General features: G+C 47.6%; 1 protein-coding gene across 2 annotated transcripts in view; it reads left to right on the top strand.

Moving 5' to 3' along the window:
* ATP9A (ATPase phospholipid transporting 9A) overlaps window positions 1-25,199 on the top strand; it is a 126,536-nt gene that overhangs the window by 75,710 nt on the left and 25,627 nt on the right. For both annotated transcript variants that reach the window (XM_045808454.2, XM_045808456.2), the window contains exons 14-15: window positions 3,731-3,943; window positions 19,648-19,809. In XM_045808454.2, the coding sequence (XP_045664410.2) occupies window positions 3,731-3,943; window positions 19,648-19,809 (375 nt within the window). The remainder of the gene's footprint in view (window positions 1-3,730; window positions 3,944-19,647; window positions 19,810-25,199) is intronic.

Genomic DNA, 25,199 nt, shown 5'->3' on the forward strand with positions numbered 1-25,199 from the left:
ACAGCGAGTGAGAGAGGGAACACAAGCAGGGGGAGTGGGAGAGGAAGAAGCAGGCTCCTAGCAGAGAAGCCTGATGTGGGGCTCGATCCCAGAACGCCGGGATCACGCCCTGAGCCGAAGGCAGACGCTTAACAACTGCGCCACCCAGGCGCCCCCAGCAATGGTTTTATAACAGGGCCAGGACTAGGGTAAGGAGACTGAGGTACGCACCTAGGGAGCAAAACTTAATGAGATGCCAAAAAAACCTCCCACAGCAACCCACAGCACGGTGATCAAGATAAATCAGATTATAATGCAATATTTTAAAAATTCAGTGTAAAACTCCGTCATGAACACGCTTCTGAAATCTGAAGGCGACAGGGTACCAGCACTGGGAAGGCTCACCTCGCTCACCCCAGGCCTGGGTTTATGGTGTCAGGGACTTTATACCCCAGTTCTCAGCCTTGGCCGAGGGACATCGCGGGCTGGATCCTACTTTGTTGTGTGGGCGCTGCGGTCCATCGTCGAGTGTTTAGTCCTGTCCTTGCCTTCTCCCATCTGGATGCCTGCGGTGCCCCCCCGCCTCAGTTACGATAACCAGAAATACCTCCGGACACTGCCCGATGGGGGGCAAAACCCTGGGTTATATGGGGTTCGGTTTCAAGAAATTGAAGTTTGTTGCTGTGTCATGCTGGAAGATGTCTGTGAGGTAGGAAACATTGAGTTTATTTAGTCACTTAATCGTCGCATAGCTCAGTTGACTCATTTGCAAGTAGAGGCTCTGAGCTTGTCGCAGTAGGGGTGACCCTTTGAGGTTAATGAGCTATCCGCTTTGAGCTTTATTTGGGGGGCAAAGTGGGACTTCCGAAACAGGAATTCTTCCTCTTTGGCGTAAATGTATTTTTACCAGTTGCAACCCATTCCCAGTGTCCATTATTATGAACGTTCCTAAGTGGTGACGTTTTAATTGCATTTAGAAAGAAAACGGGTATTCGTGGGGAATCAGCGTTTAATTTTTGTTTTAGTTTTCCTTTAATACTGACTGGGGTTCTTGTTGGGAAGGGCCCCTGCCGTGGATCGCTAGGGAGGCATGGTGGTCTCGTGTTCATTTTCACCTCTGTGTCTCACGTGTTGGCTGGGACGTGGAGAATGACCCTGAAGGGTTCGTTATATGGTGTGAGGTGGCCACCCAAGGGCCCACGTCAGGGGCCTTTGTACGTGGAGGCCTTGATTTCCTCTTCTAGCTCCTGACCTCGTGTGGAGCTCTTTTGTCCCCCCTTGCACAAGGGGACCCATGGTTTCTCCCCAGGGCAGAAGGAGCTGTAACCTGCCTCTGCGGATACCACATCTGTTTTTGTTTTCCCCTGGTATTTTTTAAGTAAGGAGAAATGTGCGTAGGTTCAAGGCCTATGGGGAGGAGGCTGCGGATAAACACTGTACGATGTGAAACTCTTCCATATGGGGAATGTGAGGATGTTTGAAGACTGCGCCCTCCTCCTGACGCTGGCCGAGCCCCTGGTAATTACCAGCACCTTCAACGTGGATGTGGGTTTGGTGTGTGTATGCGCCTTTCCTTTGAGAATTAAAAGAACGTTTCAGAATCCACGATTTTAATTCCTCCTCCCTGAAACGTCTTTGGTTGGAAAGGGGGATAAGTATTAATTTGAGGGAGAAATAAACGAACGGGGAGACATAACACCCATGGCCCGTGGTGTTGGTTGGGGTTAATCACCTCCGTCTTCTGATTTGATGTCAGCTAGTTCCCTGGTCTGGAAGTGAGGTCTTCGCAAAAAATCTGGGGCTACTGTGTTTCTCTCTCTTTGCCTTGCTCTCGACTGGTTTCACCTGGCGTACAAAGCCCCAAAGTTCAGTGTTATCCCCCGTTTGAAATACTAGTGGAAGTTTCTCTGGAGACGTGAAATCAGATAGCTTATGCAAATCAAAGGTTTGCGAAGGATCGCTTGTCCTTTCCTTCAAACCCACTGTTACTGAAACTTGCCGGCCAAAGCGAGGACGTTGTCAGAGGTCTTGTTATTGCCCCTAATGTTAAATAATAATTTGGTCCAGGTGCCGAGCAATGTGGGCAAAACGAAGACACGTGGCCGTGGCTAGAACATAAATTACAGAGCTGAGAGAGGATGTTCTGGATGTAGTCTTTCCAGCGGAGAGAACCTTTCTGTAAATCTTCAGTCCTTGTTATAATTTTAGAGTTAAATTCTTTATAATTAAAAGCACTTGGCAAATAATGATTCATTTAAACTGTAGTTCTGATTCATTGCTCTAATTACCGTAACCATGCCGTGCCCTTTGGCCTGGAAGTGAAACTCGTGTCCTCTTGACACCAGAGGTTAACGGAGCAGGAAGCCGGAGCAGTATGTGTGCCTGCATGACCAGAATAATTTAGTAATTGTCTAATTACCTGGGGAGGCTAATGCCACTGCTAAAAATAGTTTTAAAAAATTAAATGAAAGTCATTTTCTTATTTCTCATGATGCATCTGTTCTCTGTTTGGGCAACCACGTGTTCACGGGTATAAAACGCATTTCATTCTGCGGGATTGGATTGCTTCTCTTCTGTAGGATAAAATATGTTTCTAACGGAACGCAGCATCCAGTAAGTCCAGAGACTTCTCGAACTTCCGGGACTCCGTTAGCTGTGGAGGAAGACCTTTGCAGGGGTTCCTTTTGTCCACAACTGTGATTTAGAACCTGGAAGGGATGTTGGTCAATTTGATACTTCTTTCCTCTTGGAAATAGAGAAACAGTCACGTCAGGGGAGGATGCCCCACCGTCACCTTAGGGTCCTGAGTTGTTAATTTGTTCATCTGTTCAGCAAATATCGATGCGTGCCAGGCACTGCCCTGCATACTAGGCTTGCAGTGATGAGTAACACACACGGACAAGTTCTGTTCTCAGGGCTTAACAGGAGAATCCTCAGGCGAACGAGCCCGTTTTAGACACATTTTGAACACATTGCAATGTGGGAGTGTGACTTCTGGTGGGGGGGACAAGCAGGGCACCCTGAACTGGGGGACTCAGGGAGGGCCTCTTTGAGTCTGTAACATTTGAGTTGAGACCTCAGTGATGAGACAGAGTGAGCCAGCCCTGCTGAGATCTGGGAAATGATGTTCCAGGCAGAGGGCAAGGCAGGTGCAAAGGCTCTGAGGCAGGAGGGAGCTTGGCAGTGTTCAAAGAACAGAAGGGCCAGTGTGGCTGGAGCAGAGAGGAGGAGGAGGAACAGGACCTGAAGGGAGGCTGCAGAGGTGGGCAGGGGCTGGGCGGGTAGGCCCCATGGGCCATGGGAGGGCATCCGAGTTTTACTGAAGACTGAGCGCAGGGCAGCCTCTGCAACAGAGGATTATCCTCCCCAAGTGTCAGTCATGCTAGCTTGAGAGGCCTTGGCCTCCACAGCAGTCTCACTTGCCGTGTAGTGGGGGTCTCACTCTGTCAGAGGCCCCTGATACCACCCAGAGGAGGAGGACATATTCACATGTTCAAAGGTAGACTCACCCACATTCACGGCATTGTCGTGTTTTTCTCTGTTTTGCATTTATTTGTTTGGTTTTTTCCCAATTGTAAATGATTGAGTCCCTAACAATTACATGCCATTTATTGCCGTGTCAGTGTAGTTGGACCTAAGAGCTGTGTAATAACGCCATGGAAAGAAAATCAGTATCTCCACATGGCGCTTCTTCTACACGTTCTAGACCCTTCCATGTCTTCAGTCATCTTGTTTTTTCCCTTTCATGTAGCAATCCCAGGACCCACCTGCTCAGAAGGGCCCCACGCTCACCACCAAAGTCCGGCGGACCATGAGCAGCCGTGTGCACGAGGCTGTGAAGGCCATCGCGCTCTGCCACAACGTGACTCCTGTGTACGAGTCCAATGGTGTGACCGACCAGGCCGAGGCCGAGAAGCAGTATGAAGACTCGTGCCGCGTGTACCAGGCATCCAGCCCAGATGAGGTAAACCCCAGGCAGAGGCGGCCAGACACACAGAGAGATGCTGTGCCCGTTTTCCATGTGCTGGGGAGTGGGGTTCCCCGAGGGAGCCCTGTCAGCAGACACGAACCAGGAGGATATTGTGCCGCTAGGGAAACGCGTTTTCAGATGTGTGTAGGACTTGCTTCCCTCCAGAACAGATACTCTTGGACCTCAGCTATATCCCAAATAAGCAAAGAGAAAGAGATCTTGTTTAGATGGCCAGTGCATAAGGGCTCAAGGGCTCACTTAAACCACACCTTCCCTTTTCTAAAAAATACCAGCTTTATTAAGTTATAGTCCACATACCATACAATTGCTCATTTAACATACACAGTTCAGTGTTTCTTTCTAGTATATTCAGAGTTCTGCAACCATTAGCACAATCATTTGAGAACATTTTCACCCCCCTTAAAGGAAGCACTCCATCCCGTATTCTTCTGGACTCCTGCCCTCCCCCAAGCCCCTGGCAACCACCAACCCTGCTAACTGTCTGTCTGGATCTGCCTATTCTGGACATTTCATACAAGTGGAAATGTACAATATGTGACATTTGTGTCTGGCTGCTTTCACTTAGCATTGGTTTTCCAGATTCCTCCACGTAGTGGCGTGTACCAATCCCCCAGGTCTTTTTATGGATGACTCATATTCCGTTGCATGAATAATACTACATTTTATTAATCCATTGATCAGTTGGTGGACATTCGGATTGTTCTTTTTTTTCCTTTTTTTTTTTTTTACTATTATGGATAATGCTGTTGTGATCATTTGTGCACAAGTTTTTGGGTGGACACACGTCTTCATGTCTCTTGGTGTATCTTGAGGAGTGGAGTTGCTGGGTCCTATGTTAACTCCGCGTTTGAGCTTCTCGAAACCGCCACAGTGCTCCCTGTAGTGGCCACATCATTTTGCAGCCCCGGCAACGATGCGTAAGGGTTCCAGTTTCCGTCCTCCTTTGCCAACATGGGTCCCTGTCTTTCCTTTTGACCCTGGCCCATCCTAGTGAGTGTGGAGTAGACTCTCCCTTGCGGTTTTCATCTGCAGCTTCCTTGATGGCTCAGGATGCTGAATATCTTTTTCATGTGCTTATGGGCTACTCGGGTAGCTCCTTCTCTCCAGTGTCCTTTGCCCCCTTTAAATATGTTTCTTTTTGTTGTTGAGTTGAAAGCGTTTTTTTGTACATTCTAGATCAAAGTCTCTAATGGGATATATGATTTGCAAGTATTTTCTCCTACTCTGAAGGCTGTCTTTTTATTTTTGTGATGGTGTCCTTTGAAACCCTTAAGTATTTGGTTTTGATCAAGTCCAGTAGGCCACATATTGTCAAGTTGTTGTTTCTATGTAAGCACATTCTCTTGCTAGAATCAGGACTCATTTGATTTCATGTTCAAGAGCAGAGGGTCTCCTAGCATGGTTGCCCTTTATGGTTTTCTGTAACAAGCCCCTAATTGCTCCCCCTCCTGGGGTATCATGCCCTCAGCATGAAAATAGGATCTTTTATATCTTCCTGACCTGAGTATGATTCAGACACAGGGATAGTTCACCAAGCTGGTAACTTTTCTGGTCTTTTCCTTCTCCCTCCTTCCCTTCCAGAAAACTTGCATTCTGATTATGAGAGCCATTACTTTTCAGTATAGGACATTTGGACATTTCAGACAACTGTAAAGAAGAAACTGGGTCAGGGGCGCCTGGGTGGCACAGCGGTTAAGCGTCTGCCTTCGGCTCAGGGCGTGACCCCGCGTTCCGGGATCGAGCCCCACATCAGGCTCCTCCGCTATGAGCCTGCTTCTTCCTCTCCCACTCCCCCTGCTTGTGTTCCCTCTCTCGCTGGCTGTCTCTATCTCTGTTGAATATATAAATAAAAAAAAAAAAAATCTAAAAAAAAAAAAAAGAAGAAACTGGGTCAGCCGCAATCTCATTCTTGAGAGACGACAGTAATAACTTTCCGTGAGCACTTGGTGCCCATCAGATCCCATCTGAAGTACTTTCCATGTAGTATCTCATTTAATCTTTCTAGCAACTAAGGGGCCCCATTATGACCCCCATTTTCAGAAGAGAAAAGTCAGAGACAGGTTAAATATTTAGCCTAAAGTCACCTGAATTTTTAAGAAATTTTTTGTCTTGAAAATAATTTCAGACTTAAAAGTTGTAAAATTAGTACAGAGAATTCCCCATTACGTAAACTTCCCCTAATTCCTCAAATGTTAAGCTTTTTCTCCCTGTGCTTTATCATTCTCCCTCACCTTAGAAGAGTCAAGAGTCAGCTGCAGACATGATCTTCTTTTACTTGCATTTTATTTTTTTTCCCCTAAAAAACAAGGACATTTATCAGAAACGGGAAATTAACATTGAAACAGCACTATTATCTCTCCTGTTGATGTCATCAGTTGTCCCACTGACTTAACGTACTTCTTCACCAAAAAAAGAAAAAGAAAAAAAAAAAAAAAGTGTTTCTCCCCCCAGATCTAAGTCCAGTCCAGGAATACACACTATACTCAGTTGCCGTACCTCTTGTCTCTCTCTCTCTCTTTTTTTTTAAGATTTTATTTATTTATTTATTTATTAGAGAATGGGAGCACGAGTTGGGTGGAGGGGCAGAGGGAGAAGCAGGCTCCCCGCTGAGCAGGTAGCCTGACGCGGGGCTCGATCCCAGGACCCTGAGATCATGAGCTGAGCCGAAGGCAGACACTTCACCGACTGAGCCTCCCAGGCGCCCCTCTTCCCTCTCGTGTCTTTTAATGTGGAATGGTTCCTTGGCCTTCATGGCCCTCACACTTCTGAAAGATACAGGTCATTAGAGAGCATCCCTCAGTTTGGGTTTGACGACATTTTTTACCGTGAGGACTCAGTTTATTGCTCTTTGGCGCTGTCCTCAGTGTGTGTTACAGGGAGACCTGCTGTGGCTTGTCGGGCTATTCAAGACCCTCACTTAAGGTCACATGGATCACCAGGTTCCTTCATGGTAAAGTTGCCGTTCTCTCTCGCTAATTTGTCTTCTGATAGAGCCCCCTGACTGACAGGGCCAGGGTTCTCACCCAGGTCGTCACAACCCAAACTCTTAGTCATTTTACTTAGTTATTTTTCAGAAGCCACTAAGAGCTCTTTTTTCCCCCCTAAGAATCTATTTATTTATGTATTTATGTATTTATTTAGAACAAACTCGGAGAGGGGCAGAAGGAGAGAGAGAGAAACCCAAGCAGACTCCCCACTGAGTCCAGTGTGGGGCTTGATCTCATGACCCTGACACCATGACCTGAGCCAAAATCAAGAGTTGGACACTTAACCAACTGAGTCACCTGGCGCCCCACTGCTAAGAACTTTTTGATCTTCCAACATCTTTTCATACTTTTTTCCCTAAGAAACGGGAGTTTTTAACATAGAGTTTTGTATCCTCCATTTTAAACTTAATATTTCATTATGGCTGTTTCCCCAATTTTTTGAATGTCCTTAAAAGACAGCTTTTTATGATTACTGTTCGTGCATGTATGCTAATATCTGTAACTGTTCTCCTTTGTAGGGACTGAGGGTATTTCTAATTTTTAGCACAACATTTATACACATTGTCAGTGAGCATCCTTACACCTAATATTTCTAGAAATGGTATGACTGGGCTCATTAATTCAGCAGGCATTTTGGAGTGCCTACAATGGACAGGGCACTGGGGAGTCCGAGTTTAACAGGACAGCAGCTCCTGTCCCCAGGGGACCGTTGAGCGTGTGAGTCTTGGGATCCCAGCTCCACCCCCAGGCGGCCGCACCTCGCTGTACCCCCACGCGTCTGTGACGGGTTGTCATGAGCCCCTTAACTGGCAGTCAGTCCGTCCTGTGGGTCACAGTGAGGGAGTATTTTTAAGGCTCGTGGTATAAATTATCAGATAATTCCTAGAATTATTTTTAAACCATTTTATTCTTCTACCAATGTTACAGGGGCTTCCAATTATTTTTTTGTTGTTCATTTTACGAAGGAGGGAGAGGGCTTCTCCGGTGAATAGTGTCGTAGAGGTCTGGGCTAATTGGAGAATATCGGGGAGCCAGAGCACGGTGGTTGGAGGAATACCGCAATGATAACCTTTTCCAAAGTTCAGAAAGGAAAGGACATTTGGATGTGGCTCTCCTTGACCAGTAGCTACTTTATCCTTCTTGGGGGCCCTGGGAGGTGACTCCTTGCTGTCTGCTTGGTGTTTGTGGAACAGCTCAACTTTGAGCCCAATCTGTCAGTGACCACTGACACTGGATTTTTAGGGGTGAAAAATGTCACCCTTGGCCAAATTCTGAGATGGGCATTGTGTGCAGAGAGAAGGGGGGGGAGGATAGAGATGAGGGAGGGTAGAGCTTCAGATTTGGTCATCATTTCTCCACCGGATTTAGTCTGTTGGATCTCGCTTTTCCATTTGGAAATGGGACACAGTATCCCTGAATGGGAGATCGCTTTTCCATTTGGAAATGGACACAGTATCCCCTGAATGGGAGATGTATGAAGGGGCCGGAGTCTTGGTAGCTGTGCACTGGGAACCGGTAGCTGACGGGTGTTTGATGGGACTTGAACTTGAACAAGTTTCAGATGTTGGCGATCTGATCAGCACTGCTACCTGTGAGCTCCCAATACCGGCTCTTGTCTGACACGCACATGGGAGATCTTCAGCGCCTGTCCCCCACTCCTGCTTCCCGCTGAACTTTGATACATTTGTTTTAGGGCTGGGCAGAGTTTTTCCGTGAGGGTAAATTTTTCACGGAATGCTTTGTGCTTCTCAGCTCTTGTTCATTAATTGTGCTCAGATTCAGATTTGTCTTGTTTTTCTAAGATTCTGAGTAGTGATTGGGGAAAAAAAAAGGTATTTTCTTTTGGTCTTTGGTATCTTCACAGAGGTCAGTGTTACCTTATTAGGATCCCCCCCTTCCAACAACTTTATTTATTATTGCATAGTTATTTCATGTTTATGGCAGAATATGTGAAAATACAGATAAGGAAAAGAAACAAAAAGCAAGCCGTAATCCTGGTAACTAAAGGTGTGGCCACTGTTAATATTTTTCTGACCTGACTTCCAAATTATTTCAAAAGATTTATACTGCAGAATACAAGTCTGTGTCTATAAAGACACCACGGGAGAGAAAGGAGGCTACATCAAGTTCCAGCAAAATCTCTCAGAAAGCTGTACGGTTTCTAATTCCCTGTGGGATTCCACCTAGACTTGGCTGGGTCTAGAATCCTACCTTTGAAATTCTATATCAGTAAAACCTTGCTGGTCTGGGCAAGGTCAGTGTCTGAAATACACATAGAAACCAGCATTTGTCTTTGGAGTTGCCAGAATAATCTCTACCAGTCGGGGGGAGGATTCATTTCCTGTAACAGAAAGCAGGATTTCCTAAATTTGTTTCCTGTGCACATTCTGCTTTGGAAAAAGCCTCGAAGTGTCCTTAGTCAGCCATTGACTACAGCCTGAGGGGCGCTGGGCCCTGCCTGCCACCGTTCGGGAAGGAATCCGGCCAGAAGAAGTAGGCGCTCCTGGAGTGCTCAGCCCGGCCCGTGTTCCGTCTCTTCCGGACGCCCGATAGCGTTGGAAGTGGGGCACGCGGCGGGAGAGGGAGGAGGGCTCCTGGAGGTGGTCGTGATGCAGTTTTTTAATGTATTTGTTTCTTGGCAGGAAGAGTCAAGGAGGCGCTCTCCTAAGAGCAAGTCGAATCAACCCTAGGACTCTTTTATTTGTCTTTTCCAGGAATTCTTTCATATTGGAAAAAGCTTTTCTAGGCATCTAAAATCACAAGTACTAATGTGCTCATTACAGAAAAAGTAAAATTGTAGATTCGAAAAAGAAGTGGATAAACATTAATTTTATCCACCACCTAGAGATTACTGTTTGTGTTCTGCTATAGATTTCCCCCAAGTGTCTGCTTCTATATGTGGAAACATAATTGCATGTTTCTGTAGTGCAGAATCGTACTGTAGCACAGGGAAGGAAGGAGCGTAGAGTGAGTTCCGTGACATCCTTTAGCAAGTCTCCTATGTTGTCATATTCCTGGAGAATTTGTGTGCATGAGTGTGTGTGTGTGTATGTGTGTTCTCTGTATGTAGGCATGCGTGTGTATGTGCACACGTGTGCCCTATGAGCACATGTATGTGGACTTGTGAGGGTGTGTGTGATGTGTATATGATTGTAAGTTTTCTGATGTCTCGGCCATGCCTTTGAATGGCTCGCTAATTTCAGAGTAATTAACTACAAGTTCTAGGTCATGTATGGGATGTTCTGCAAGGCTGCTCCATGCTGGCGGCCTGGGGTGAGACTCGTGTCTCCTTCTTACCCCGAGACCTTCATTCTTGCCCTCTCTACATGGGACCTCCTCCCTCCCTCTGAGACACCCCTTATTAGCAGTATCTGAGTATCCTTGCAGAAACAATTCTTTGCATGGATCAGAATTTTCCTCGCCCCTCCATTTTTAACATATTTTTTAAAATGTAAAAGCGCAGTCGTAAATTACAGACTCTGTTTTGCACCTTGCTTTCAGCATGTCAGTACCTGTAACGTCACGGAGTTGTGACGTCAGCAGAGGCCTGAGTTTTACTAAAACGTTGAGGTACTGTGTGTTCCCATTGTCTCTCCGCAGCATTTCAGGACCCTCCTGTCCACTCACTTTCATGGAAGATGAGGGCATCACACTGGCCTCCTGACTCCCCCAGTGCAGGTGTGAGCTGTGTTTAACTGCCATAGGCTGACTTTTTATTTTGTTATTTAATTTTTTTACTTTAAAATATTTTTATTTTATGTTCTTTTCATTCCAGTACAGTTAACATACAGTGTGGTATTAATTTCAGGTGTGCAGCATAGGGATTCCACCCTTCATACAACACCCTGTGCTTGTGACAACCGCTGTCCTTCATCCCCCTGACCTGTTTCCCCCAGTGCCCACCCGCCTCCCTTCTGGAGACCATCAGTGTGTTCTCTAGAGTTAAGAGTCCGTTTCTTGGCTTCTCTCTTTCTTTTTTTGTCCCCTTCCTCATTTGTTTTGTTTTTTTAAAATTCCACACGTGAGTTGAAATCATATGGTTTTTGTCTTTCTCTGACTGATTTCATTTGGCGTTATACACTCCAGCTACGTCCATGTTGTCACAAATGGCAAGATTGCATTCTTTCTTACGGCTGAGTAATATTCCATCGTGTGTATGTATCTGTTTATTGCCTCCCCTTTATCCCTGCATCTGTCGATGGGCACTTGGGCCGCTTCCATAATTTGGCCGTAGTAAATAACGCTGCTGTAAACATGGGGTGCATGTATCCCTTTGTTGTTTTATTTTTTGGGTAAATACCCAGTAGTGTGGTGACTGGATCATAGGGTAGTTCGGTTTTTAACTTTTTATTTTTTTTATTATTTGTTTATTTTTAAAATTCTTTACACAAATTCAATTTAATTAACGTATAGCACATTATTAGTTTCAGAGGTAGAATTTAGTGATGCATCAGTTGCATGTAACACCCAGTGCTCATTCCATCACGTGCCCTCCTTCATGCCCATCACCCAGTTACCCCATCTCCCTACCCACCTCCCGTCCAGCAACCCTCAGTTTGTTTCTTAGAGTTAAGAGTCTCTTTTTTTTTTTTTTTTAAGATTTTATTTCTTTGACAGAGAGAGCACAAGCAGGGGGAGCAGGCAGGGGAGAGGGAGAAGCAGGCTTCCCGCCGAGCAGGGAGCCCAATATGGGGCTCGATCCTAGGACTCTGGGATCATGACCTGAGCCGAAGGCAGACACTTAATGGCTGAGCCACCCAGGTGCCCCAAGTTAAGAGTCTCTTATGGTTTGTCTCCCTCTCTGTTTTCTTTCTTTCTTTCTTTCTTTTTTTTTTAAGATTTTATTTATTTATTTGACAGGGACACCCAGCAGAGAGGGAACACAAGCAGGGGGAGTGGGAGAGGAAGAAGCAGGCTCCTAGCTGAGGAGCCTGATGTGGGGCTTGATCCCAGAACGCCGGGATCACGCCCTGAGCCGAAGGCAGACGCTTAACGGCTGAGCCACCCAGGGGCCCCTCCCTCTCTGTTTTCATCTTATTTTATTTTTCCTTCCCTTCCCCTCTGTTCACCTGATTTATTCCTTAAATTCCACATATGAATGAAATCGTATGATATTTGTCTTTCTCTGACTGACTTATTTTGCTTAGCATAATATTCTCTAGTTTTTATTTTATTTTTTTAGGTAATCTCTATGCCCGATGCAGGCTCAGACTGCGGGCTCCAAGGTCAGGAGTTGCAGGCTCCACGGACTGAGCCAGCCGGGCACTCCTGTTTTTAACTTTTTGAGGAAACTTCATACTGTTTTCCACAGTGGCTGCACCAGTCTGCATTCCCAACAACAGTGCCAGAGGGTTCCTTAGTGGAGTGACGTTAGGCAAAGCGTGGGGGAGCTGACAGCAGTAAGAGAAGGCCGCCTGCTGCATACCTGCTCTCCGTGCCAGGCACTGTGCTCTGGGCAGCCCTTACGACCCGGTTACTGTGACCATGCCCGTTTTGCAGAAGAGGTGTAGGTTGGCTGTGGGGTGTCCTCAGGGCCACGTGGCTAGCAGCATTAAAACGAGGCAGCCCATGTCCAGAGGCTGGCCGTGTGACTCTGCGGTACTGCTTCCCTACCCATGGGATGAGGGCTTGAACGTGCGTTGTCGCTCACGAAGGACTGCTGAGTGCTGTGCCCCTGTGTTGGGAGCTTAGGGCTGATACTGGGTGAGCTTCCAAGTGTCTGCTTGTTCTTGCCTGTTCTGAGCTAGCATTCAGGGTCTGTTTGCCTCCCAGGCTCAGTGAAGTATATTTTTTGGTCCCTTCCCTCTCTCATTTTGGGCAGCTTCCATGCTTGGTGCTAAGAAACCTTCTAGCAGACCCCAGAAGCCTTCCCACAGTGTCTTGTCTTCACCACCCATCTCCCCAAGTCCTGTCTTTAGAAGGGAAAACCAACAAGGGTGTGTTTCTCCTCTAGTCTCCAGTAACCTTGAAACAGCCCCGTTGCAAATGTACAAGAGATAAGCAAAGAGCTGTGTGTACAGGTCTCTCCCGATGGCCTAGGGGCAGGAGGGCGTTCCTGTGTCCAGGTCACCATGCTGGGAGCTAGAAAAGTATAGTGAAGATAAAGCTCACCTAGAAGCAGATTTTATTATTGCCCCCCCCATTGTAAGAGTAACTAAGCTTGTTACAGAAAAAGGATGCAGGGGCAGCTGGGGGGCCCTGTCTGTTAAAGGGTCTGACTTTTGGTTTCAGCTCAGGTCGTGATCTCAGGGTCCTGAGATCAAGCCCCGCATTGGGCTCTGTGCTCAGTGTGGAGTCGGCTTGAGATTCTCTCCCTCTCCCTCTGCCCCTCTCCACCACACTTGTGCGCTCGCACGCTCTCTCTCAAATAAATAAATAAATCTTTAAAAAAAAAAAAAAGAAAAAAGTAAACAATTAGAGAAAAAACCATTTTGATATTTTCCCTTCCCATCTCTCTTCTCCACGGAGAATTTAAATGTTTGGCATCATTGCACATTCCATCTCGATCTGTCCACTTGGTAAGACACGGTCTCATCCCTGTCTAGCAGCCTCTGTGGCAACATGTTCAGTGGCTACACTCATTCCTGCAGCTGCGGGCACCACAGATGACTGACCCTGTCTCCCACTTCTGGCCGTCCTAAGTTTCAGCGTCCTGACATAGCCTGGTGGATCGGATCTCTCCGTGCATCCCCGAGTGTGTACGTCAAAGCCCCAGTTGTCTCCTTCTGCATCTTCCTAACCCTGTTGCAGAGAGTGTGGCTGAGAACCACCAGGGAAAGGCAGGCGTGTGGCTCCTCGGGGGGCCTGTGAGCTCAGTCCTTCCGTGGCGCCGGGAGGTTTTCCCCTCCGGGGCCACGTTCATCTCTCAGGGGCGTGCGCTCCCCCGAAATACCTCCTTGTACCTGCGCTCCAGGCGCGCGGACAGTGACCACATTCAGACGTGGGCGCACAGGAGGGAGAAAGATTTAGGAGGTGGGTAGGGCTTTATCATCGTCCTGCCGGGGCCTCAGCCTGGAGGGTGTGTTCAGAGAACAGAGGTCAGGAACTTAAGGAGAAAACCCTCCTCCATCAATGTTACTTATTAACCATGGGGGTAAAAATCTTGAAATAGAGTTTTGTTGCTCAGAAGACACAGGGTGCTGTGAGTGTTTTCGGGACACAGGAGGAAACTATCAAATGAGCCATCCTTGGTGTTAGGGCCTCCGTGGGCCGGAGATGGAAAAGTTCTGTCCCTTTCTTATTAGGGTTAGCCCAGAATGGACTTAAGGGAATAGTCATTTTTTTTTTTTAAAGATTTTATTTATTTATTTGAAAGAGACAGCCAGCGAGAGAGGGAACACAAGCAGGGGGAGTGGGAGAGGAAGAAGCAGGCTCACAGCAGAAGAGCCCGATGTGCGGCTCGATCCCAGAACGCCGGGATCACGCCCTGAGCCGAAGGCAGACGCTGAACGACTGTGCCACCCAGGCGCCCCGGGAATAGTCGTTTCTAAAGGGCTGAGTTTTTATGGAGATGATGTCATTCTTTTCAGATACTAATTTTCATCCGATTCACTGATAGGAGGCTGAATTTCAAGTACTGGATCAAAGAAACTTGGATCAGGGAGCAGCCTTTTATTCAGCCACCTTGCTCACGGTTTCTTTTTCTTTTTTTTCTTTTTTTCTTTTTTTTAAGATTTTTTTATTTATTGATTTGACAGAGATAGCCGGCGAGAGAGGGAACACAAGCAGGGGGAGTGGGAGAGGAAGAAGCAAGCTCCCAGCAGAGGAGCCTGATGCGGGACTCAATCCCAGGACTCTGGGATCACGCCCTGAGCCAATTTGCCCACAATTTCTTAAGCAAAACTGGCCAGGTTTTGTTTGCTCCATGCTGTGTTTTTTTTTTTTTCTTTTTAAAAAATATCTGCAGCAATATTTTAAAGATAACTTAATGGTATCTAAGAATCAGCTTTTCTTGAGAAAGATCCGATCTGGAAATGGCAGGCTCAGTTCCTACTGGGCAGGGGTTAGCCGAGCTGGGTGGCTGCTGCCTCAGTTTACCCCGGCCCCGTGGGGCCCGCCCTCCTCCTGTCTGCTCCCTGTCCAGCCCCAGTGGTGCCTTGTTGAATCAATTTCCTCATTAAGCAAAGAACGCCTTAAGTCTGTGGATGCATTCATAGTCTTGACGGCCGGATGAGGGCGGACTGGCCAGTCTTTGTGAGCCCCAGTGTCGATCTTCATGAATACCAGCAAAGATATCAGATTCACGCGTGCTCTTATGATTACTGTGTATCCTGCTTCTGACAAGAATTCAAGGCTCGTTAGCCTGACCTGGCATCTTTCCCAAGCACACATTCCCTGGTACAAAGGGAAAATTATTAAAACTTGTCACAGGTGGTTTATTGCTGACCCACAGATGATGAAAAAGCCCTTTCATGGATCGTTCTGGCATGAATTCTTCAGATGGGCATTTCAGGGAGGGAGCGTAGCAGCCTGTCCTTTTGATTTCCTGACCCAAACCAGAACACCCAGGCAACTGACTCAGGACCCCAGCTCCCCACCCTCCGCCCCGTCTCGGTTTTCATTTGACTGAGTTAATTTATTTGTTCATTCATTCGTTCAACCTTAACGGGGTTTCTTTTTCTGCTGCTGTTCTGACCTCTGTATATTCTGATCCAAAGCCCCAGAGACCCCACTTCAGGCTGTTAGGGACAGGGAGACTCAAAACGCCCCAGATCCTTTCTGTTTGGGTGATATGGGATGATTTTCTTGAACGGAAGCTCGGACCCACCAGGACAAGAAAGAAGTAGCCTCATTTTCTATCATCTTGTTTTGGAAAGAAATGCAGTTGTCTCTCCTGACCCCTAGAATGTTTGTCCCTGCTGCAGTCGAGAAGGGTCAGGGAGCACCCCAGTTCCAAACCAGTCTCTTCGCATAGGACCTCAGGGATTGCTGCTAGAAAGCAGCTTCAGATTAATGCTGACTTAGATTAACGTGGGCCAGAGAGTGGATGGCAAGACTCAGAGATGCCCCCCCACTCCACCCCCACCACAGGCTCAGGTCCTGGGGGCGTCAGTCCCCAAGGAGACCAGGGGGATTTTGATGAAGAAGTTGGACCCCAGGGTGGGGAGCAGGAAGCATGGTGGTGGTTGGTTCCTTTGCTCCATTGAGAGGTTTGCTTCAGAACAAAATGCACTTAGAAGGCGTTTGCCTACAGGTGTGATTCACCCGTCAGCATTTGTCACTGTTTGTCATCTCGGATTTATAGACTAACTGTTCCTCCATGATGGTCCCTTGGGTCCCTGGCATGGGGGCTGGGCTGGCCAAGGCCCGAACTGCCTCACAGTCCTGGAAGCCACTTCCGGGTCTCGAGTTCCACGTTCTTTCTCGATTGACGTGAGGACCAGGCTTTGGGGGAATTGATGCATTTCCTTGAAGCCCAGTACCACCAACTTTTCACATCTTTTCAGAACAGTGAAGTCACAGCAGCTTGGAAACAGGAATGGAAAAACCCCTTTCACTAACAATGATGGTTGAAGGCCCCCAGAGAAGAATTTTTCTTTGTTACTAAATTGGTGTGTAAAGGTGTGAACTTAGTCAAGCTTTTTCAGCTTGTGTGTCCTTACATATTTGTAATACCTTATGTTGGGATATGTGTTTACTTAATTAACATTAAACATAGAAGAAACGCGTGTACGTGATAAAAATACTTCAGTAGTACAGAAAGGTAAAAGTAGGGGGTAGAAGTGCGGCGTCCCGCACGCGGCACCCAGTGCAGCGTTCCCATGCAGATGGGATGATTTTGTGCATACCCTCCTTCAGTGATTTTGTTCATTTTAGACTTTGAGAGAGGATTGTTAGCGGATAAGAGAGACACTAGTGAAAGTCAGAGTCATTGCATTAAACGACTTAATGAATGGGTTTCCAAAGGCCGATGTAGGCTAATAGCAAAAAAGACCGAAAACAATCATTACTTGATTAGTCCGTTCTTTGGAGGTGGAGGTCCGTGGGACCGTACCTTCCATTCATGTGACTCCTGGTTGACTTGCTATGACATCATTCAGACAGGGTAGAGTTTCCCATTCTTGCAGACAGACCTCTGGCTAGCATAAATGCAGTTCGTGTCCACTGCAGAAACCTAGTGAGGTATCCAGCATAGCCCACCAGGGATGGATGCCCAGATGTTTAGAGCTGGACCGGAAACAGAAAATAAGCCACCTGGAGCCCCACACTTCGCAGAGGCTGGAGGGGGCGCGGGGGTGGCTGGCAGAGCTGGGCCGGAGCCTGGGTTTGATCACTGCTTCAGGGAGTAGCAGCCCAGCAGAGCTTCGGGGTTCTGGAAACAGCAGCGGGTATCTGCTTGTGCAGAGTCTCTTGGTGGAAGGAAGGGGGAGCTCAGGAAGCACCCCAATGAAGTAGAAGTGTGGGCGTCTGATTCCCTGGGAGAGTGACTCTTATTGCCTTCGGGCCCCGCAGGGACCCTGTGAAATACTGCAGACGGTTACAGACGGGCATAGTGGGCACCTGTGTCCCCACTTCCAGAACTGACACCTCCCATGCGCCCCTTTCTCTGTCACCCTGTGTCACCCCCCAGGTCTGCTGTCTCCTAAAGCCTGTCTTCTTTTCTTTCCCTAAAGATTAAATTTTCTAGAAGAAAAGGGAAGGGGTACCTTTTCTTTTTTACACCCCATGCTCTTGGACTTGGATCAGAATAAAATGGCAGCTTGTTTGGCATTCAAATTGGAAGACTCTTATACACGTTTCCCATCGCTGCTGTCGCCAATTGCTGCAAATCTGATGTTCTGAAACAGTACGATGTATTCCAGGGGTGCAGGTGAGAGGCCAGGTCCGGGGCTCACCGAACTGTCATCAGGGAGTTGGCAGGCGGCCCGTGTTCCTCCCGGAGGCTCCAGGGGTGACCCGTTGCCTTGCCTTTCCCAGCTCCTAGAAGCTGCCCCTGCTCCTTGGTTTATGTCCCTTCCTCCATCTTCCAAACCAACACCGTCTCATTGCCCGCAGTTCTCTCCCTGGCCATAGCCGGGAACGTTCTGCCTTTGAAGACTCCTGTTATTCCATTGGGTCCACCTGGATGATCCAGGACAGTCTCTCCCATTGCCAGGTCCCTAATCTTCATCACCCCCTGCCAAGCCCATTTTGCCCTGTAAGGTAACATGTCCAGGGATTGGGATGTGGGCATCTTTGGGGGCCATTATTCTGCCTGCCGCACGTCCTGCAAACTTTCTACCAGTGACAGCGTGTTGGGGGATGTCAGGGGTGGAGGCCGGACTGCGGCCAGTCTCCCCCTGCAGATGCGGCGGTGCACGTGTGCTCTGTGGCCGGGCTCTGTGGCCGGGCACCCGGATGACCTGGGATTGGCAGTTTCCCCAGGGCTTTCCACTTGGGTCAGTTAGACCCGGAATGAGATCCCATGTCAGCCTGTCGCTGCTGGCAGCCGAGAGCAGCTGCCACGCTTGCCCCTCTGAGTCTCAGTTTCTGCATCCGTCAGGTGGAGTTGGTCCTTCTTAGCTCAGCGGACAGATGAGCAAGCAGGCTGCCCCTGTCATGTAGACCGTGTCCGTCGGGCGCACCGTGGGCTCTTCACACTTACTTGTGTCTCCTTCGGGGTCAGTGGGGGGAAGGGCCAGCGGGGGTGGGGACTTGCTGCTGTCCCACCCCTCCCCAGCTCCCCTCTCTGTCCCCACCTTTGCTTCCCTTTTCCACTCGTATTTCCTTCTCTTCCCAGAGACCTCAGCCAGATTCATCTGTGGACGCACCCCCCCCACAGGCTTTTAAAACATGCACATTAATTGTTTAATCTACAAGGAGATCTCAGGGACAGGTCCAGATTTCTGGTTTTTCTTGAGAAGCTGGAAGCTCTGGCTATCCTGGGCTGCATTCCCCTGGGGCAGCCTCCTCCTTCAGTGCGACAGGGGGTCACCGCCCTGTGGATGGGACGTGGGCTCCCCTTGCCATGTCCCCCCCCCCCAGCCCTCTTCACTCTCTTGCACAACCAGTCTGGCCCCTACCTTGGAGTTTGCAGCCCCCCTACCTTTGACCTGAAGTGAAGGAAGCCTCACTGAGGCTGCCAGAAGGTTCCCGGAGGGGACAGAAGCCATGCCTCCAGGAAAGGGCAGTATGTGGTGGGTGGGCTTGGGCGCCAGTAAACCCAGGTGCCTGCCTGGCCTGGCCACACCACTGCCCATCTCGTGCAGCTGAATTACTAACTTCACCCAGTGCGTTTCCTCATCTGATCTCACCGTCAGCGGTACTGCCTTCTGGGGGGGGGGGTTTGATTCTCTGGGTGGGGGGCTGTCTGCTGTGTGGTCCCCAGGCTTGGAGGAGAGTGTGAAGGTGGAGTGCTACCCTGCATCGCGCCCTCCTTTCCTCATACTGCTGTGGGCCTGGTGCGAATCCTCCAGAAGGGGTCACTCTCGATCCTATGCGCTCTCTCTGCCTCGGCTCTGGCATGCAGCCTGCTTTGGGGCCTGGGAGAGAAGGTGAGTTGTACCGCGTGGAGGGTGGCGGGGCGGGTGGCAGCGCCTGCAGGCCCGGAGGAACCAGTGCTGTCACTGGCACGCCCAGCCTTCCCCAGGGACACTGCCAGCTTGCGCTTTGCCGGTCGCTGCAACCCCTTCCACCTTGGCGTTCATTTGCTTGACCTCTGACCCGGGACCCTGGCGGTATATCTGACCTTTGACCCTATGTCACGTTTAGGTGGCCCTGGTACAGTGGACCGAAAGCGTGGGCTTAACCCTGGTGGGCCGAGACCAGTCTTCCATGCAGCTGAGGACCCCTGGCGACCAGATCCTGAACTTCACCATCTTACAGATCTTCCCTTTCACCTACGAAAGCAAGCGCATGGGCGTCATCGTGAGGGTGAGTTTCCTTCTCCGGGACTTGAAATGATTAAAAACTCACGTCTCCTTTGTGGGTCCCTGAAGCTCAACATTCTTTCTTAACCCTTTCTTACCCTCTTTGCTGTGATGTCTGTTGTCCACACTAACGAGAGAAGGGAATTGCCCCAACAGAAAGGTTACTCGTCCATCAACGGGACAAGACCTCGGGTGGCTGGTCCGTTTCTGGTTAGCCTCGTTCTAGAGGGAAAGGTCTAATGCGTGTGGACTGGGCACTTCTGGGTAGCAATACAGTCCCCACTGCATACGCTTCTGTTGAAACACGTATCTGCTGAGGTGAGACTCACATAGGTGAACCATTTTAAAGTGTAGAATGCAGTGGCATGTAGTACGTTCACGGTGTGCTGCACCCACCGCTTTTTTTTTTTTTAAGAGCACGCATGTGCCGGGGGGGGATCGGAAGAGGGAAGAGGGAAGGAGGGAGAGAGAATTTTAAGCAGGCTCCTCACCCAGCGTGGAGCCCAGTGCGGGGCTAGATCTCATGACCCTGCAATCATGACTTGAGCCGAAATCAAGAGTCAGACGCTTAAGTGACTGAGCTGCCCAGGCCCCCACAACTCCCCCTTCAGTCAAGTTTCAAAACGTTTCCATCACCCCCGAAAGGAACGCTCATACCCATTAAATAGTGACTCCCCATTCCTCCTTCATTCTAGTTCCTGGAATCACCAGTCTGCTTTCGGTCTCTAGGAATTTACTGGTTCTGGATACTTCATGTAACTGGAACTCTATATGTGACCTTTCGTGTCTGACTTCTTTCATTCAGCGTAACGTCATCAGGGTTCATCCAAGTTGCGGCACCAATCAGAGCTCCAGGCCTTTGTATGGCTGAGTAATGGCTTATCCGTTCATCTGTTCATAGACATTTGGGTTGTTTCCCCCTTTTGGCTGTGGTCAATAATGCTGCTGTGAGCACTCACGTACAAGGATTTGAACACCCGTTTTCAATTCTTTTGGGTGTAGACCTAGGAATGGAACTGCTGGGTCATGCTGGGTCCATTACCCACTTGCTAGATAATTCCATCTTTTAACTTTATGAGGAACCTTCAAATGGTTTTCTGTAATGGCACACCGTTTTACATTCCCACTGGCAATGTAGGAAGGTTCCAGTTTTTCCACATCTTCACCAACATTTCGTGGCCATTTTCATGGTTGGGAAGTGGTATTTCATTGTGGTTGTGATTTGTGTTGACTTCATGACTGATGATGTTGAATATCTTTGTGTGCCTGTTGGCCAATTTCATATCTTCCGTGGAGAAACGTGTATTCAACTCCTTTGCCCACCTTTTAAGTTGGTTGGTTGTCTTTTTGTTGTTCATTTGTAAGAGTTCCTTGTATAGTCTGGGTATCATCTGAGAGATGATATGCAAATATTTTCTTTTATTCTCTACGTTGTCTTTTCACTTTCTTGATAAAATACCTTTGATTCACAGAAGTCACTAATTTTGAGGAAGGCCAATTTATCTACTTTTTCTTTTGTTGCTCTTGACTGAGGTGTCATATCTAAGAATTTATCGTTAAATCTAAGGTCATGAAAATTTATTCCTATATTAAGAATTTTGTAGTGTTAGCTCTTTAAGTCATTGATGCATTTCGGGTTAATTTTTGTATATGGTGTGAAGTAGGGGTTCAACTTCATTCTTTTCCATGTGTATATACAGCTGTCCCAGGACCATTTGTTGGAGAGACTCTTGTAGTCTTGGCCCCCTTGTTGTAACTCAATATTTTAAATGTTTTCTCATTTGTACAATCACAGAAGTTATTGGGAAAAAATACAGTGCTCATTCGGCACCATCATTTTGTCATATTTTTTCAACTTTTGTTTTCATATATTTTGAAACTTTTCTTGAAATACAGCATCCACAGAGAACAGTGCAGACATCCGAAGTGTGCAGCTCAAGTGTTTTACACGGTTAGCACACCCACGTGACCAGCATCCAGAGCAAGGATCAGAATCCCAACCTTGGTTACCCCAGCAGCTCCCTTGTGCTCCTTCCTGGTCACCTACATCCCTCTCCCCACAGGGGTAGAGCCACTCTCCCAGTTTCTACCACTGATTAATCTCTTTTTGAGATTTTCTCCTTATATAAAAGAAATCATGCAGTAGATTTTCGTGTTTGAGTTCCTTTGCTCAAATTTATATTTGTAAGATTCATCCCTGTTTTTGTAGGTATTGTAGTTTAAATTTTCTTTTTTTTAAAGAAATAAAACACTGTGCATTCAGTTGAAGGCCCATCTGCCCCCTGCTGGATGTGCCTCCTTTCCATTCCTACAGGAAGTTCATAATTTTTAAGGAATTTTAAGGTACTATTATCAGATACGTTTGGGTATAAATAATGTATATTATGGTTTTGCATATTTTTATTCTTTGTATATGTGGCATTGTCTCATCATCTCATTTCATGTTCTTAACATTAAAGAGACCTTTATGTTCATACACTTAATCCTACGTGGTTAATTTTAGCCATGTTAGAGCGTTACACTGTACGAATATACCTCTCTTCCTTCAGTTTACCGGAGTTCCCTGTTGATACACTTTAGATAGTTGCCATTTTTTTTGCCCTTAGAAACAGCACTGCCATGCATGTCCTTGTCTATCCTGGTCTCCATTATACGTAATGCTAATGTCTCTCTGTGGAGTTGTCCAGAGGCCGGGTTGCTGGGTTGGCAATATATACATCTTCACCTCTACCGGAGATCACCAACTTTTTCCCCGAAATGCTTGCACTAATCTTGGTCCCACCGCTCCTTCACATCCTCACCATTCTTTGAGTGTCAGATTTTTAAAATTTTGTCACTTGTCTTATTATACCATTTGCTCTTTTACTCAAAGAACCACACTTTCCATTCTGGGAAGCCTGGGAACCCGTGTTCCACACACCACTGTGTTTTGTGACTCTTACACCTGGCTGATGATCGGAATTACCCAGGGAGCTTTAAAAATGCAGATGACTTTGTCCCATCTGGACCTGTTCTGGTGTTGGGTTGGTTCCTTGGCATTCATAAAGGTTTTTCACATCATTTGGCTTGATGGGAGAAAACACTGCTCAGAGCTTGGGCACCTGTGGACTATGACTCATCTTTTTTGTTTTGTTTTTAAAAGAAATGAGGCATTGAATTTAAAATAAATTAAAAAATTAAAAGAAATGAGGCTCCCTTCCACCCTGATCTACCCAAGTGTTTTATGAATAAAGAGCAAAGAGCTGGGGATTCTGCGGTAATAAATCTTTAACAGTAGTGCGAGTAGTTCGTGATCAGGGTACTTAGTAGTAGCAGAGGTCCTAGTACTAGAAGCTGAGGAACAGCAGTAACGTGTTGATAGGTAACACTTAATGATGCTTATTGTGTGCCAGACGCTGTTCTAAATGATTTGCATAAACTCATTAATTCTTACCGTAAGCCAACAAGGTAGGTGCCATTGTGATTGGCATTTGACAGAGGAGAAAGTTGAGGTGTAGAGAGGCTAAGCGGTCTCCGCAAGTTCACAGAATGGTGGAGCTGGGACTGGACCCCAGGTGATGTGGCCCCCAAGTCCATGCTCTTTAACCACTAGGACCTGAGAGTTCGGGTGCAGTGAGTGGGGCGTCGAAAAGCTCCTAGGGCACCCATAGTGATGTGAGGGTGGTGTATCACACATTGCCGGAGAGTAGATTATCCCACACTTAGGGCCTTCAAGCAATAGAAGGTAGAATCTCACGGGGTCTCTGGGCCAAGAATCTGGGTGCAGCTTCTCTGGGTCCTGCGGCCCGTGGTATCTTGCAGGCTGCTGACATCCAGGGTTCAACTGGGGCAGGATCCACTTGCAGATAAAATCAGGGTTGTTGGCAGGACTCAGCTCCTTGCGCTTGTTGGACTGAGGGCTTCAGTTCTTCTCTGTTTTGGGGGGAGGCCACCCTCATTCTTGGCTCCCCGGGCTTCTCTGTAGGTCAGCTCCCTTGTCAGCGGGCTTCGTCAGAGTGGACAAGTAAGCTTGTGAGCAAGAGGGCAGACACAGTCTTTGTAACCTGATCTCAGAACTGGCCTTCCATTCCTTCACTTCTGTGTCGCTAACCAGAAGCATGTCACCGGGTCCATCCCCCCCCCACTCAGTGGGAGTGGGTCTCACAAGGGCATGAATGCCAGGGGGTGGGGGTCCTTGGGAGCCGTTGAAGAAGCTGCCTCCCGTCCGTGTAGAAGAAACAGCTTCGTGAGCTGCTGTCCTGATCACCCAGCATGAATGTGCTTTGACAATGACACATTTTTAAGGGATTTTTATGTCCCGGATGGCCAGTAGGTGCCTTCAGACTCAACAGGACGCATATCCTTGGCAACTTTTGGTGGGAAGGGAGCTTTTTCTCCCACGCTGCTGCTGCTTTCCCCACGGGCCCATACCTGGCCTGACCCATGGCTTCTAAACCGTATCTCGAGCACACATCTGATGTCAAGAACATCCGTGGCCTGGAAGCAACAGCTTAAATCAGGTGGGTGGGTGTTTCCTGGTGAATCAGAGTCATTATCTCCCACGGATTTACTTTTGTTCCAGCTTTTATGTTTTCAAGTTCTAGGACCATGGGCTCTGCTGAAGTCATTTGAAGGCTGACTCATCCTCAGATACCCAACCAATATCAGCCATTCTAGGATACGTGAGCAATACCCCCACCCTTCCTTTAGCGTGAAGGGCTCTTGGTCCCAGATACGCGTCATATTTCATGAGCTGCGGCCCCGTGTCTTCTCACAGCAGGACCAGTGGGGGATACTTGTCGGATGGGCAGATTGTTATTTTAAAAACACACCCCACCCTTCCAAGGTTTTAAAAAACAAACCAACCCAACATGAGACATTCAGAACAAATACATATGTAGAGAAAGAGCTCAAGCTCTAATCATCTTTATTTTCACCACCCAAAAATGAGTCCCTCTTCCTTTCTTAGAGAATTTCCTGTGGTTTTTTTTTTTTCTACGCATATTATGAGTGTAAACATCCACACACATCTTTATGAAATTGGGATCAAATATCCCATCAGGCTTTCTAAACCCTCCCCACATCAAACAGTATATATGGTGAAAATTTTCTCGTATTAGTAAAAGGTGATTTTTATGATCTTCATGTGTGCCTGGTGCTTGGTTGAAAAAAATATACCATTATTTAATTAGATATTCCTTTCTTGGAGACTTAACGTTTTTCATCTCATTACTGAAAGTCAGTCTGTGAGCAGCCATCTTTGCTAGGCTGTCTTTAACGAAATGTCTATTATTGTTAAGTTTTCTAGTTTGCTGACCTGTCTGCCTCTCTGTCTGTGGTTTTGATGGGTGGAAAGCAGCCTCCAGGGCTTGTGGGCAGGTTCTCTACTCCAGTAGAAATCTCCTTAACTCCTCT

The sequence above is a fragment of the Ursus americanus genome, chromosome 22 (genome assembly GCF_024610735.1).
Source record: "Ursus americanus isolate L20-20 chromosome 22, mUrsAme1.1.p, whole genome shotgun sequence".
Classification (NCBI taxonomy): domain Eukaryota; kingdom Metazoa; phylum Chordata; class Mammalia; order Carnivora; family Ursidae; genus Ursus; species Ursus americanus.